Source organism: Salmo salar, chromosome 06 (assembly GCF_965601325.2).
Source record: "Salmo salar chromosome 06, fSalSal1, whole genome shotgun sequence".
NCBI classification, from domain to species: domain Eukaryota; kingdom Metazoa; phylum Chordata; class Actinopteri; order Salmoniformes; family Salmonidae; genus Salmo; species Salmo salar.
Window position 1 is genome coordinate 5,392,501 of NC_138296.1, and position 13,612 is coordinate 5,406,112.

The following is a 13,612-nucleotide window of genomic DNA, read 5'->3' on the forward strand; positions in this document are numbered from 1 at the left end:
GCGTCGTCCGGGTCAGGGGAGGGTTTGGCCCAGCGTCGTCTGGGTTAGGGGAGGGTTTGGCCCAGCGTCGTCTGGGTTAGGGGAGGGTTTGGCCCAGCGTCGTCCGGGTCAGGGGAGGGTTTGGCCCAGCGTCGTCCGGGTTAGGGGAGGGTTTGGCCGGCCGGGGTTTCCTTGTTCCATCGCGCTCTATCGACTCCTTGTGGCGGGCCGGGCGCCTGCAAGCTGACTTCGGTTGCCAATTGGACGATGTTTCCTACGACACATTGGTGCAGCTCGCTTCCGGGTTGCACGAGCAATGTATCAACAGATGCCTCTGTGCTTGGCACTCAGCATTAAGGAGAAAGATTGGAGGTAAGGTCCTGCTACAGACTAGTGTCCTGTCCAGGGGGTGTCCTGGTACATCAAGCTGTCTCACTACAGAAACAGGAGATAGACTAGTGTCCTGTCCAGGGGGTGTCCTGTACATCAAGCTGTATCACTACAGAAACAGGAGATAGACTAGTGTCCTGTTCAGGGGGTGTCCTGTACATCAAGCTGTCTCACTACAGAAACAGGAGATAGACTAGTGTCCTGTCCAGGGGGTGTCCTGGTACATCAAGCTGTCTCACTACAGAAACAGGAGATAGACTAGTGTCCTGTCCAGGGGGTGTCCTGGTACATCAAGCTGTCTCACTACAGAAACAGGAGATAGACTAGTGTCCTGTCCAGGGGGTGTCCTGGTACATCAAGCTGTCTCACTACAGAAACAGGAGATAGACTAGTGTCCTGTCCAGGGGGTGTCCTGGTACATCAAGCTGTCTCACTACAGAAACAGGAGATAGACTAGTGTCCTGTCCAGGGGGTGTCCTGGTACATCAAGCTGTCTCACTACAGAAACAGGAGATAGACTAGTGTCCTGTCCAGGGGGTGTCCTGTACATCAAGCTGTCTCACTACAGAAACAGGAGATAGACTAGTGTCCTGTCCAGGGGGTGTCCTGTACATCAAGCTGCCTCACTACAGAAACAGGAGATAGACTAGTGTCCTGTCCAGGGGGCGTCCTGGTACATCAAGCTGTCTCACTACAGAAACAGGAGATAGACTAGTATCCTGTCCAGGGGGTGTCCTGTACATCAAGCTGCCTCACTACAGAAACAGGAGATAGACTAGTATCCTGTCCAGGGGGTGTCCTGGTACATCAAGCTGTCTCACTACAGTAACAGGAGATCCTGCCGTTCCCTTCTACCATGTTTGTGGGCTAGAACTCTATAGTGGTGTTCAGTTCTCTGCTGGTTTAGATTTCATCATTCTGATAATGGTGAGAGCCTCGATCAATGGACGTACCAGCAGTGGTCCCTCCTTCCCTTCCTCCCTCTCCCCTGCCTGGTCACCTTGTCCTCATGCCCAGTTAGACCACTGAGACCAGTGTTGCCCAATGTCTGATCATTCTGTTAGCATTCTGTTCTGTTGTTGTTCTATTGTTGGCAGTTTGGTTGTTTTCCTACCAAGCTGTTCAGTCTGTATGAGAACACTATCTCTCAGACAGACAGAGAGAAAAGAGAGAGAGAGAGAGAGAGAGGAGAGAGAGAGAGAGAGAGAGAGAGAGAGAGAGAGAGAGAGAGAGAGAGAGAGAGAGAGAGAGAGAGAGAGAGAGAGAGAGAAGAGTGAGAGAGAGAGAGAGAGAGAGAGAGGAGAGAGAGAGAGAGAGAGAGAGAGAGAGAGAGAGCGTGAGGGCATGAGAGAGAGAGAGAGAGAGAGAGAGAGAGGAGAGAGAGAGAGAGAGAGAGAGAGAGAGAGAGAGCGTGAGGGCATGAGAGAGAGAGAGAGAGAGAGAGAGAGAGAGAGAGAGTGTGTGTATGTGTGTGTCCGTGCGTGTGTCAGTCCAGTCAGTTTTTGTATTCTGACATTGCCTCGGCGATTAGCGAATTTCCTCTTTCACCTTCCCTGTCTGTAGGAGATTGCTCTGGGCGTTCCGGGAAAGTGTGTGTGTCCATGTGTGTGTGTGTGTGTGTTTGTGTTAGAGATTGCTTCCTCTGGCCTCCCAGTGGTAAATGCTTCAGATAATACAATTTGTTTCCTTCTACCGTGTCAGTATATCACCATGTCTAGTGGTGTTGCTGACACACAAACAACCCACACACACACTCTCTCTCTCTCTCTCTCTCTCTCTCTCTCTCTCTTCCTCTCTCTCTCTTTCTCTCTCTCCCTCTCTCTCTCTGTCTCTCTCTCTTTCTCTCTCTCTCTTTCTCTCTCTCTCTCTCTCTCTCTCTCTCTCTCTCTCTCTCTCTCTCTCCTCTCTCTACCTCTCTCTCTACCTGTAGGGTTGTCAGTGAGATTAAATGACTAGGAAGGTGTGGCTTGAGTCCAGACTTTTTTTTGTACAGTGCTTTGTTGCTGAGAGTGTAGCTGGTCTGACTGCTCTCCGAGTGAGGGAGTGAGAGAAAGAGAGAGAGAGACAGATAGACAGAGAGACAGTCTATTTGACCTCCTTTAGATCCTAAGCCACAGTAATGTGTACTGGGCTGGCTCACAGGTTTTATAGGGAGACTGTATGTCAGTCATTACAACTCTATATGAATCTACTGACTATAAGCAGTTCTACTTTTACTGGGCTCATTCATCTTTATGGGAATATGATTCAGTGAATATGCTGTGCTGCTATGTTTAATATTTTTCACTAGAGGGTGATGTTGTATAGCTACAGAGAGAGAGAGAGAAGCAGAGAGAGAGGTAGAGAGAGAAGCAGAGAGAGGTAGAGAGAGAAGCAGAGAGAGAAGCAGAGAGAAGTAGAGAGAGAGAGAGACAGTGAAAGAAAGAGGGAGAGAGAGAAGCAGAGGGAGAGAGAGAGAGAGAGAGAGAAAAGCAGAGAGAGAGAGACAGCAAAAGAGAGAGAGAGAGAGCGAGAGAGAAGGTGAAAGAGGGAGGGAGAGAGAGAAGCAGAGAGAGATTGAGTTCTGGCTCAGTTAGCTCTGAGTTAGCCTGCCCTGGAGCAGGTTAGTCCTGGCTCAGTTAGATCTGAGTTAGCCTGCCCTGGAGCAGGTTAGTCCTGGCTCAGTTAGCTCTGAGTTAGCCTGCCCCAGAGCAGGTTAGTTCTGGCTCAGTTAGCTCTGAGTTAGCCTGCCCTGGAGCAGGTTAGTCCTGGCTCAGTTAGCTCTGAGTTAGCCTGCCCCGTAGCAGGTTAGTCCTGGCTCAGTTAGCTCTGAGTTAGCCTGCCCCGTAGCAGATTAGTTCTGGCTCAGTTAGCTCTGAGTTAGCCTGCCCTGGAGCAGGTTAGTCCTGGCTCAGTTAGCTCTGAGTTAGCCTGCCCCGTAGCAGGTTAGTTCTGGCTCAGTTAGCTCTGAGTTAGCCTGCCCTGGAGCAGGTTAGTCCTGGCTCAGTTAGCTCTGAGTTAGCCTGCCCCGTAGCAGGTTAGTTCTGGCTCAGTTAGCTCTGAGTTAGCCTGCCCTGGAGCAGGTTAGTCCTGGCTCAGTTAGCTCTGAGTTAGCCTGCCCCGTAGCAGATTAGTTCTGGCTCAGTTAGCTCTGCGTTAGCCTGTGTGTGTGCTGTCTCTATGTGTGAGCACATGGGATCTGAACCCAGTAGTTCATACTACCTGGTCTGGGATCTGAACCCAGTAGTTCATTATACCTGGTCTGGGATCTGAACCCAGTAGTTCATACTACCTGGTCTGGGATCTGAACCCAGTAGTTCATACTACATGGTCTGGGATCTGAACCCAGTAGTTAATTATACCTGGTCTGGGATCTGAACCCAGTAGTTCATTATGCCTGGTCTGGGATCTGAACCCAGTAGTTCATACTACCTGGTCTGGGATCTGAACCCAGTAGTTCATACTACCTGGTCTGGGATCTGAACCCAGTAGTTAATTATACCTGGTCTGGGATCTGAACCCAATAGTTAAGTATGCCTGGTCTGGGATCTGAACCCTGGGATCTGAACCCAGTAGTTCATTATACCTGGTCTGGGATCTGAACCCAGTAGTTCATTATACCTGGTCTGGGATCTGAACCCAGTAGTTCATTATACCTGGTCTGGGATTTGAACTGACAACCTTTTGGTCCACCTCTCTAACCTCTTGGCTACCTGTTGCTATGTACTGAGTGGGGATTAGTTTAGTTTAATCCAGTATACATAGCAGCTAAAAGCTGAATTGTGTATACATCAGGAAATTCAAGAAAACAAAATAAATCAATAAATGGGATACAGTATCAAGACAGATCAGAAGTCATGGATGGGATCAGGGTTGGTGCACAGCTTGCATTTTGGATGGTCAGCCGTGGAAATATAGATGGTCTTGAGAAGGAGAGAGGATATCAGTCACATTCAAGGAGACAGAGACAGACAGGTCAGGGAGACAGAGACAGATAGGCCAGGGAGACAGAGACAGACAGGATAGGAAGCCAGTCAGACAGGTCGGGGAGACAGAGACAGACAGGATAGGAAGCCAGTCAGACAGGTCGGGGAGACAGAGACAGACATGTCAGGGAGACAGGGACAGACAGGTCAGGGAGACAGAGACAGACAGGTCAGGGAGACAGATGCAGACAGGTCAGGAAGACAGAGACAGACAGGTCAGGGAGACAGAGACAGACAGGTCAGGGAGACAGAGACAGACATGTCAGGGAGACAGAGACAGACAGGTCAGGGAGACAGAGACAGACAGGTCAGGGAGACAGAGACAGACAGGCCAGGGAGACAGAGACAGACATGTCAGGGAGACAGAGACAGACAGGATAGGAAGCCAGTCAGACAGGCCAGGGGGACAGAGACAGACAGGTCAGGGAGACAGAGACAGACAGGCCAGGGAGACAGAGACAGACAGGCCAGGGAGACAGAGACAGACATGTCAGGGAGACAGAGACAGACAGGTCAGGGAGACAGAGACAGACATGTCAGGGAGACAGAGACAGACATGTCAGGGAGACAGAGACAGACAGGATAGGAAGCCAGTCAGACAGGCCAGGGAGACAGAGACAGACAGGTCAGGGAGACAGAGACAGACAGGTCAGGGAGACAGAGACAGACAGGCCAGGGAGACAGAGACAGACAGGTCAGGGAGACAGAGACAGACAGGTCAGGGAGACAGAGACAGACAGGTCAGGGAGACAGAGACAGACAGGTCAGGGAAACAGAGACAGACAGGTCAGGGAGACAGAGACAGACAGGTCAGGGAGACAGAGACAGACAGGTCAGGGAGACAGAGACAGACAGGTCAGGGAAACAGAGACAGACAGGTCAGGGAGACAGAGACAGACAGGTCAGGGAGACAGAGACAGACATGTCAGGGAGACAGAGACAGACAGGTCAGGGAGACAGAGACAGACAGGTCAGGGAGACAGAGACAGACAGGTCAGGGAGACAGAGACAGACAGGTCAGGGAGACAGAGACAGACAGGTCAGGGAGACAGAGACAGACAGGTCAGGGAGACAGAGACAGACAGGTCAGGGAGACAGAGACAGACAGGTCAGGGAAACAGAGACAGACAGGTCAGGGAGACAGAGACAGACAGGTCAGGGAGACAGAGACAGACAGGTCAGGGAGACAGAGACAGACAGGTCAGGGAGACAGAGACAGACAGGTCAGGGAAACAGAGACAGACAGGTCAGGGAGACAGAGACAGACAGGTCAGGGAGACAGAGACAGACAGGTCAGGGAGACAGAGACAGACAGGTCAGGGAGACAGAGACAGACAGGTCAGGGAGACAGAGACAGACAGGTCAGGGAAACAGAGACAGACAGGTCAGGGAGACAGAGACAGACAGGTCAGGGAGACAGAGACAGACAGGTCAGGGAGACAGAGACAGACAGGTCAGGGAGACAGAGACAGACAGGTCAGGGAGACAGAGACAGACAGGGCAGGGAGACAGAGACAGACAGGTCAGGGAGACAGAGACAGACAGGTCAGGGAGACAGATAGATCCATAGCAGCTGTTATTATGTTCAGCCTGTGGTTTGTAGTGTGTGGGTTTTTACTCTTGTTTGTGAATACTGGTTGTTCTGCCAAAACCAGCACCAGGATGAACGTACCGCTCTGCAATGGGCTTTCTCTTCCTTTATTTGTGCACCATTTCATCAAGAAATGTGAAGGTATGAACAATGTTGGTTTCAAAATAAAGCTTGGTTAACTCAGGTGTGCCTCAATCTGGCCCATAGGCAGGTATTCTGTTTAAGTGCAGTTACATAAAGCTGCCACAAGTGGCGCCAGTGTGCCCTCCTCCACATGTTCTGAACCCCTAACACACCAGAGAGAAAGAAGGACAGGTGTAGTAGCAGTGTTTGTAGCATAGCCAGCTAACCTCCTAGATGTCTACACAGCCAGCAGTACATGTAAGTACAGCTTCACTCAGACATCACCTTCTATTGTAATGGCAGGTAGAGCTTCACTCAGACATCACCTTCTATTGTAATGGCAGGTAGAGCTTCACTCAGACATCACCTTCTATTGTAATGGCAGGTAGAGCTTCACTCAGACGTCACCTTCTATTGTAATGGCAGGTACAGCTTCACTCAGACATCACCTTCCTGAATGCAACTCAGGGTTGTGTTCATTAGGAATCAAATGGAAGAAAACAGACTGAAACAGGGAGGGAGACTCCTGAATTCATCTAATAAGAAATACTCCACTTCCTTTTCAATTGCAAAACTTTTTACAATAATGAATACAACCCAGGTATATATCAGCCCATGTGTCTCCCATAGTGCTTGTAGACTTGGCCCAGGTGTGTACCTGTCGACTCGGCCCAGGTGTGTACCTGTAGACTCGGCCCAGGTGTGTACCTGTAGACTCGGCCCAGGTGTGTACCTGTAGACTCGGCCCAGGTGTGTACCTGTAGACTCGGCCCAGGTGTGTACCTGTAGACTCGGCCCAGGTGTGTACCTGTAGACTCGGCCCAGGTGTGTACCTGTAGACTCGGCCCAGGTGTGTACCTGTAGACTCGGCCCTGGTGTGTACCTGTCGACTCGGCCCAGGTGTGTACCTGTCGACTCGGCCCAGGTCTGTACCTGTCGACTCGGCCCAGGTGTGTACCTGTCGACTCGGCCCAGGTGTGTACCTGTAGACTCGGCCCAGGTGTGTACCTGTAGACTCGACCCAGGTGTGTACCTGTAGACTCGGCCCAGGTGTGTACCTGTCGGCTGAAATGCTGCTAACCCCACCCCCTCTCTGTGTCTCCATGAGGATAGGCTGAAATGCTGAAGAGGCAGGGAGAGAGAGAGCAGATGAAAAGATGAAAAGAAAGAGTTAGAGATGAGCGTGTGTTTAAAAAAAAAAAAAAAAAAGTTTAAAAAAAAAAAAAATTATTTATTTTTTTTTTATTTTTATTACCAATGAAGAAAAGTCTATATACATACAGTAAGTACATAAATAGACAATGATAACATATGCTAGGGGGTACAACAAATGACAAATTATACAAAGACCTTAAACGAAACATAACATGAATTGTTTTAACAGGTTTCTTATTAGAAGAATGTAGAATGGTCTTAATGTACTGCTCGAATTCCTTCTAGAAAACATGGAAGAGTGTAAAGGTATAATCAATGTTAATGTCTTTTTAAGTTTCTTCAGGTAGTGATTGGCAGGGTCATACTTATGGATCATTCTGAAAGAGACCTCTTTGACCTTGTTAACAAGCAGGTATTTGTGTGGTAATAACCAGACTTTTTCTCCAACAGATATTAGTGACCAATGTATTCCAGTAACTTGTGACATAAGGAATGGATACAATATCCCTTTGAAATAAAGCACGTATAGATCTGTTGTTCTGAGGAAGCAAGGAGAAACATATTTTCCCTATTGGAGAGTTAACTGGATCAAGCGAGGGTAGGTCAAGAAGGTGAGGTCTGGCTACACCTCTCAATAACATGAGAGTTCCAGATGGAATAGCATCAAAGACTATGACGAACTCTCTAGGGTGTTACAGGGATATTGTAACGAGATAGAAATTCCTCATATTGAGTAACAATCCTTCTGCGTTAAAAAGTTGACTCACCAGCAGGATATGATTATTGAACCAGTTCTTGAAAATAAAGACTTGATTCTATACAAAATGTCCTTATTGTTCCAAATGAAATACCTATGCTGGGAAAAATGATGTTTATATATTATTAACGACCACGCTATGAATACTTGTCTATGAAAATCAGATAATTTAGCAGGAATCTTATCAATGTTATAGTTACAAAGTAACATAGAGATGAGCGTGTGTTGCAATGCGAGACTCAATATATGTGATGTCACCGCTAGAGAACGGCCCAGCTGAACAGTTACCTAGCGGTAGTTACCTAGCGAGCGGTAGCGGTAGTTACCTAGCGGTAGTTACCTAGCGGTAGGTAGTTACCTAGCTAGCGGAGTAGTTACCTAGCGAGCGGTAGCGGTAGTTACCTAGCGGTAGTTACCTAGCGAGCGGTAGCGGTAGTTACCTAGCAGTAGTTACCTAGCAACAGCCAGGAGGGAGGGAGGTGGTGTACAGTGGGAGGTGTGGCTTTAACCCGGTAACTGTTGCCGAAGCGTCAGTGTGTTTTCAAATTCAAACCGGCACGCTGCAGTGTCAGTGTGTGTTAGCTGTTCTGTTGACGGTACAGTGCTGGTGTAGTGTGTTAGCTGTTCTGTTGACGGTACAGTGCTGGTGTAGTGTGTTAGCTGTTCTGTTGACGGTACAGTGCTGGTGTAGTGTGTTAGCTGTTCTGTTGACGGTACAGTGCTGGTGTAGTGTGTTAGTTGTTCTGTTGACGGTACAGTGCTGGAGCGCTGGTGTAGTGTGTTCGTCGCTGCTCTTCTAGCAAAAATTCTGTGGATTGTAATTGGGGGACTACTGTTTGGGCTGGACCTATTGGACTGTGTGTTTGTGTGTTCGGACCTGGCATACACACGTGTATGTGTGTGTATGAACGATCTATATTGTGACTGAACAACACACGTGCAAACAGTAATTGTTAGGAGGGTGTGGATTACCCGTATATGGGCAGTGTGTGTAGATGTGTGTGTGTGTAAATGTCTGTGGCAGTGGAATCAGGAATGGACAGCACACTTCAGAGGAGAGAAGAGAGCCACCCTGCAATGGACTGCACGGTAAGAGAGAGAGTGAATGCAGCAGCAGACAAACTGTGTCCTTTGTTCCAACTCTGTTTCTCTCTCACTCTCTGTTTCTGTCATTCTCTCTTTCTCTTGTTTCAAAACCACAGCAACAGTCATCGGTTTTGTCCCAAACGGCACTCTATTTCCTTTCTAGCAGGTATAGATGCAGGTATAGATGCAGGTATAGATGCAGGTATAGATGCAGGTGTAGATGTAGATGCAGGTGTAGATGTAGATGCAGGTGTAGATGTAGATGCAGGTATAGATGCAGGTATAGATGCAGATATAGATGCAGATATAGATGCAGATGCAGATATAGATGCAGGTATAGATGCAGATATAGATGTAGATGCAGATATAGATGCTGATGTAGATGCAGGTGTAGATGCAGATAGAGATATACTAGAGGTTGACCGATTTATGATTTTTCAACGCCGATACCGATTATTGTAAGGCCAAAAAAGCCGCCACCCTCGAAGCAGCGTTACCCATGCAGAGCAAGGGAAACAACTACTCCAAGTCTCAGAGCGAGTGACGTTTGAAACGCTATTAGCGCGCACCCGCTAACTAGCTAGCCATTTCACATCGGTTACACCAGCCTAATCTTGGGAGTTGATAGGCTTGAAGTCATAAACAGCGCAATGCATTGCGAAGAGCTGCTGGCAAAACGCACGAAAGTGCTGTTTGAATAAATGCTTACGAGCCTGCTGCTGCCTACCACCGCTCAGTCAGACTGCTCTATCAAATATCAAATCATAGACTTAATTATAACATAATAACACACAGAAATATGAGCCTTAGGTCATTAATATGGTCGAATCCGGAAACTATCATCTCGAAAACAAAACGTTATTCCTGTTACATTGCACAACCTTCAGTGTTATGTCATAATTATGTAAAATTCTGACAAATTACCCAAAGTGTTGCATATACCCTGACTCTGCGTGCAATGAATGCAAAATGACACAATTTCACCTGGTTAATATTGCCTGCTAACCTGGATTTCTTTTAGCTAAATATGCAGGTTTAAAAATATATACTTGTGTATTGATTTTAAGAAAGGCATTGATGTTTATGGTTGGAGCAACGTGTACCTAAGCGATTATATGCAACGCAGGACAGGCTAGATAAACTAGTAATATCATCAACCATGTGTAGTTAACTAGTGATTATGATTGATTGTTTTTTATAAGATAAGTTTAATGCTAGCTAGCAACTTACCTTGGCTTCTTACTGCATTCACGTAACAGGCAGGCTCCTCGTGGAGTGCAATGTAAAACAGGTGGTTAGAGCGTTGGACTAGTGAACCGTAAGGTTGCAAGATTGAATCCCCGAGCTGACAAGGTAAAAATCTGTCGTTCTGCCCCTGAACAAGGCAGTTAACCCACTGTTCCTAGGCCGTCATTGAAAATAAGAATGTGTTCTTAACTGACTTGCCTAGTTAAATAAAGGTCTAAAAATAAAAAAATAATCGGCCAAATTGGCGTCCAAAAATACAGATTTCCGATTGTTATGAAAACTTGAAATTGGCCCCAATTAATCGGCCATTCCGATTCATCGGTCGACCTCCAATACAGTTGAAGTCGGAAGTTTACATACACCTTAGCCAAAAAAAATTTAACTCAGTTTTTCCTAGTATTTAATCCTAGTAAACATTCCATGACATAGGTCAGTTAGGATCACCACTTAATTTTAAGAATGTGAAATGTCAGAATAATATTAGAGAGAATAATTTATTTAAGCTTTTATTGCTTTCATCACATTCCCAGTGGGTCAGAAGTTTACATACACTCAATTAGTATTCGGTAGCATTGCTTTAAATTGTTTAACTTGGGTCAAACGTTTCGGGTCGCCTTCCACAAGCTTCCCACAATAAGTTGGGTGAATTTTGGCCCATTCCTCCTGACAGAGCTGGTGTAACTGAGTCGGAGGTTTACATACTCGTCGGTTGGAGTCATTAAAACTAGTTTTTTTCAAACACTCCACAAATTTCTTGTTAACAAACTATAGTGTGGCAAGTCGGTTAAGACATCTACTTCATGCATGACACAAGTAATATTTCCAACAATTGTTTACAGACAGATTATTTCACTTATAATTCATTGTATTACAATTCCAGCGGGTCAGAAGTTTACATACACTAAGTTGACTGTGCCTTTAAACAGCTTGGAAAATTCCAGAAAATGATGTCATGGCTTTAGAAGCTTCTGATAGGCTAATTGACATAATTTGAGTCAATTGGAGGTGTACCTGTGGATGTATTTCAAGGCCTACCTTCAAACTCAGTGCCTCTTTGTTTGACATCATGGGAAAATCAAAAGAAATCAGCCAAGAAGTCTGGTTCATCCTTGGGAGCAATTTCCAAATGCCTGAAGGTACCACGTTCATCTGTACAAGCAATAGTACGCAAGTATAAACACCATGGAACCACGCATCCGTCATAACATTCAGGAAGGAGACACGTTTTGTCTCCTAGAGATGAATGTACTTTGGTGCGAAAAGTGCAAATCAATCCCAGAACAACAGCAAAGCACCTTGTGAAGATGCTGCAGGAAACAGGTACAAAAGTATCTATATCCACAGTAAAACAAGTCCTATATCGACATAACCTGAAAGGCCGCTCAGCAAGGAAGAAGCCACTGCTCCAAACCGCCATAAAAAAGCCAGACTACGGTTTGCAACTGCACATGGGGACAAAGATCGTACTTTTTGGAGAAATGTCCTCTGGTCTGATGAAACAAAAATATAACTGTTTGGCCATAATGACCATCATTATGTTTGGAGGAAAAAGGGGGGGGCTTGCAAACCGAAGAACACCATCCCAACCGTGAAGCACGGGGGTGGCAGCATCATGTTGTGGGGGTGCTTTGCTGCAGGAGGGACTGGTGCACTTCACAAAATAGATGGCTTCATGAGGCAGGACATTTAGGTGAATATATTGAAGCAACCGCTCAAGACATCAGTCAGGAAGTTAAAGCTTGGTCGCAAATGGGTCTTCCAAATGGACAATGACCCCAATCAGACTTCCAAAGTTGTGGCAAAATGGCTTAAGGACAACAAAGTCAAGGTATTGGAGTGGTCATCACAAAGCCCTGACCTCAATCCTATAGAACATTTGTGGGCAGAACTGAAAAAGTGTGTGCGATCAAGGAGGCCTACAAACCTGACTCAGTTACTCCAGCTCTGTCAGGAGGAATGGGCCAAAATTCCTCATTTTTTTTGACCCAAGTTAAACAATTTAAAGGCAATGCTACCAAATACTAATTGAGTGTATGTAAAGTTCTGACCCACTGGGAATGTGATGAAAGTAATAAAAGCTGAAATAAATCATTCCCTCTAATATTATTCTGACATTTCACATTCTTAAAATAAAGTGGTGATCCTAACTGACCTAAGACGGGGAATTTTTACTAGGATTAAATGTCAGGAATTGTGAATAACAGAGTTTAAATGTATTTGGCTAAGGTGTATGTTAGCTTCCGCCTTCAACTGTAACTATGGTGATAATATGGTGAGGTTCCAGACAGCACCCAGCCCTAGTGTCCAGCTTTACTGCAGTCTACTATAAGGTACTGTGCTAAGCTTTCCCACTGGTGTGTGTGTGTCCATTCAGTGTTCCCCACCTGGACTAAAATAACTGGATTAGCTGGTCCTCTCGTTAGGCTGTTATCTGTTCATCCACTAAGAACTAAAGGGTGCACTCTATTCACATGCTAAGTAGACCGTGTGTGTGTGCATGAAGGTATTAGCTGCTATTTAAGCAGTAATGTCGCAGGCAGCTGTACTCCAGAAACTAGCCGTTGGAGGTCAAAGTGGCAACACGCGCGTACACACACATCACGTGTGTCAGCAGAGAAGATTCACTGGGTCCGTGGGAATGGGGGTTTTGGGGGCTGTCTGGTGTGTGTGTGAATGGGGAGGGTGTGGTTTGTTGTAAACGGGTCTGCTGTTGGAGGTCAGCTCCAGCCGCTTGGATACAGCTGAAAACGAGAGAGAGAGAGAGAGAGAGAGAGATGGGGTGTCAAAGAGGAGGGGACGGGTGTTTGTGGGGTGTGTGGCAGGGGGGTGAGGAGATTGAGCGAGAGGAGTGGGTGGGGGTGAAGGAGTGAGTGAGGGAGAGAAAGGGAGTGGGGGGGTGAATGGCTGTGAACACCTGGAGTGAACTGAGCCAGTCTGGACTGGCACTAGTGTGAATGGAAAGGATGTGTGTTCAGAACAACCTCTGACCTTCTCTGTCCTTTACCCTCTGTCTCCCATCCTTGGTTCAGACATATCTCCGTGTATAATGTATGATGTTGAGTGAAAACACTCACACACTCTCACACACTAAAGCATTGAGCCTCCTGCATGGGAATGCTAGATACACTCCCAGTGTGTATTCCGAACAGCACCCTATTCCCTTAAAAGTGCACTACTTTTGACCAGGGCCTATAGGGTAAAGTAGTGCACTATATAGTGGGCCATTTGGGACTCAGTCAGACTAGGAGAGAGAGAGAGAGACAACAATATCATACACACTAACCAGGTGAGTGCCTTTCTGGAGACTTGTGTTCCCCT

The 13,612-nt window shown here is 46.8% G+C and overlaps 1 protein-coding gene across 4 annotated transcripts in view; it reads left to right on the plus strand.

Annotated features, from left to right (window-relative positions):
* The window catches only part of LOC106606268 (rab11 family-interacting protein 4A), a 103,255-nt gene that overhangs the window by 37,418 nt on the left and 52,225 nt on the right, over positions 1 to 13,612 (plus strand). Inside the window, exon 1 of one of the 4 annotated variants that reach the window (XM_045719618.2) lies at positions 6,208 to 6,306. The exons of 2 other annotated variants lie outside the window; for them this stretch is intronic. In XM_045719618.2, coding sequence (XP_045575574.1) covers positions 6,283 to 6,306 — 24 coding nt within the window. In that variant the 5' untranslated portion in view covers positions 6,208 to 6,282. Of the gene's footprint in view, positions 1 to 6,207; positions 6,307 to 8,485; positions 9,050 to 13,612 lie in introns of those variants that run through there. One more of the 4 variants, XM_045719617.2, reaches the window with a different exon arrangement.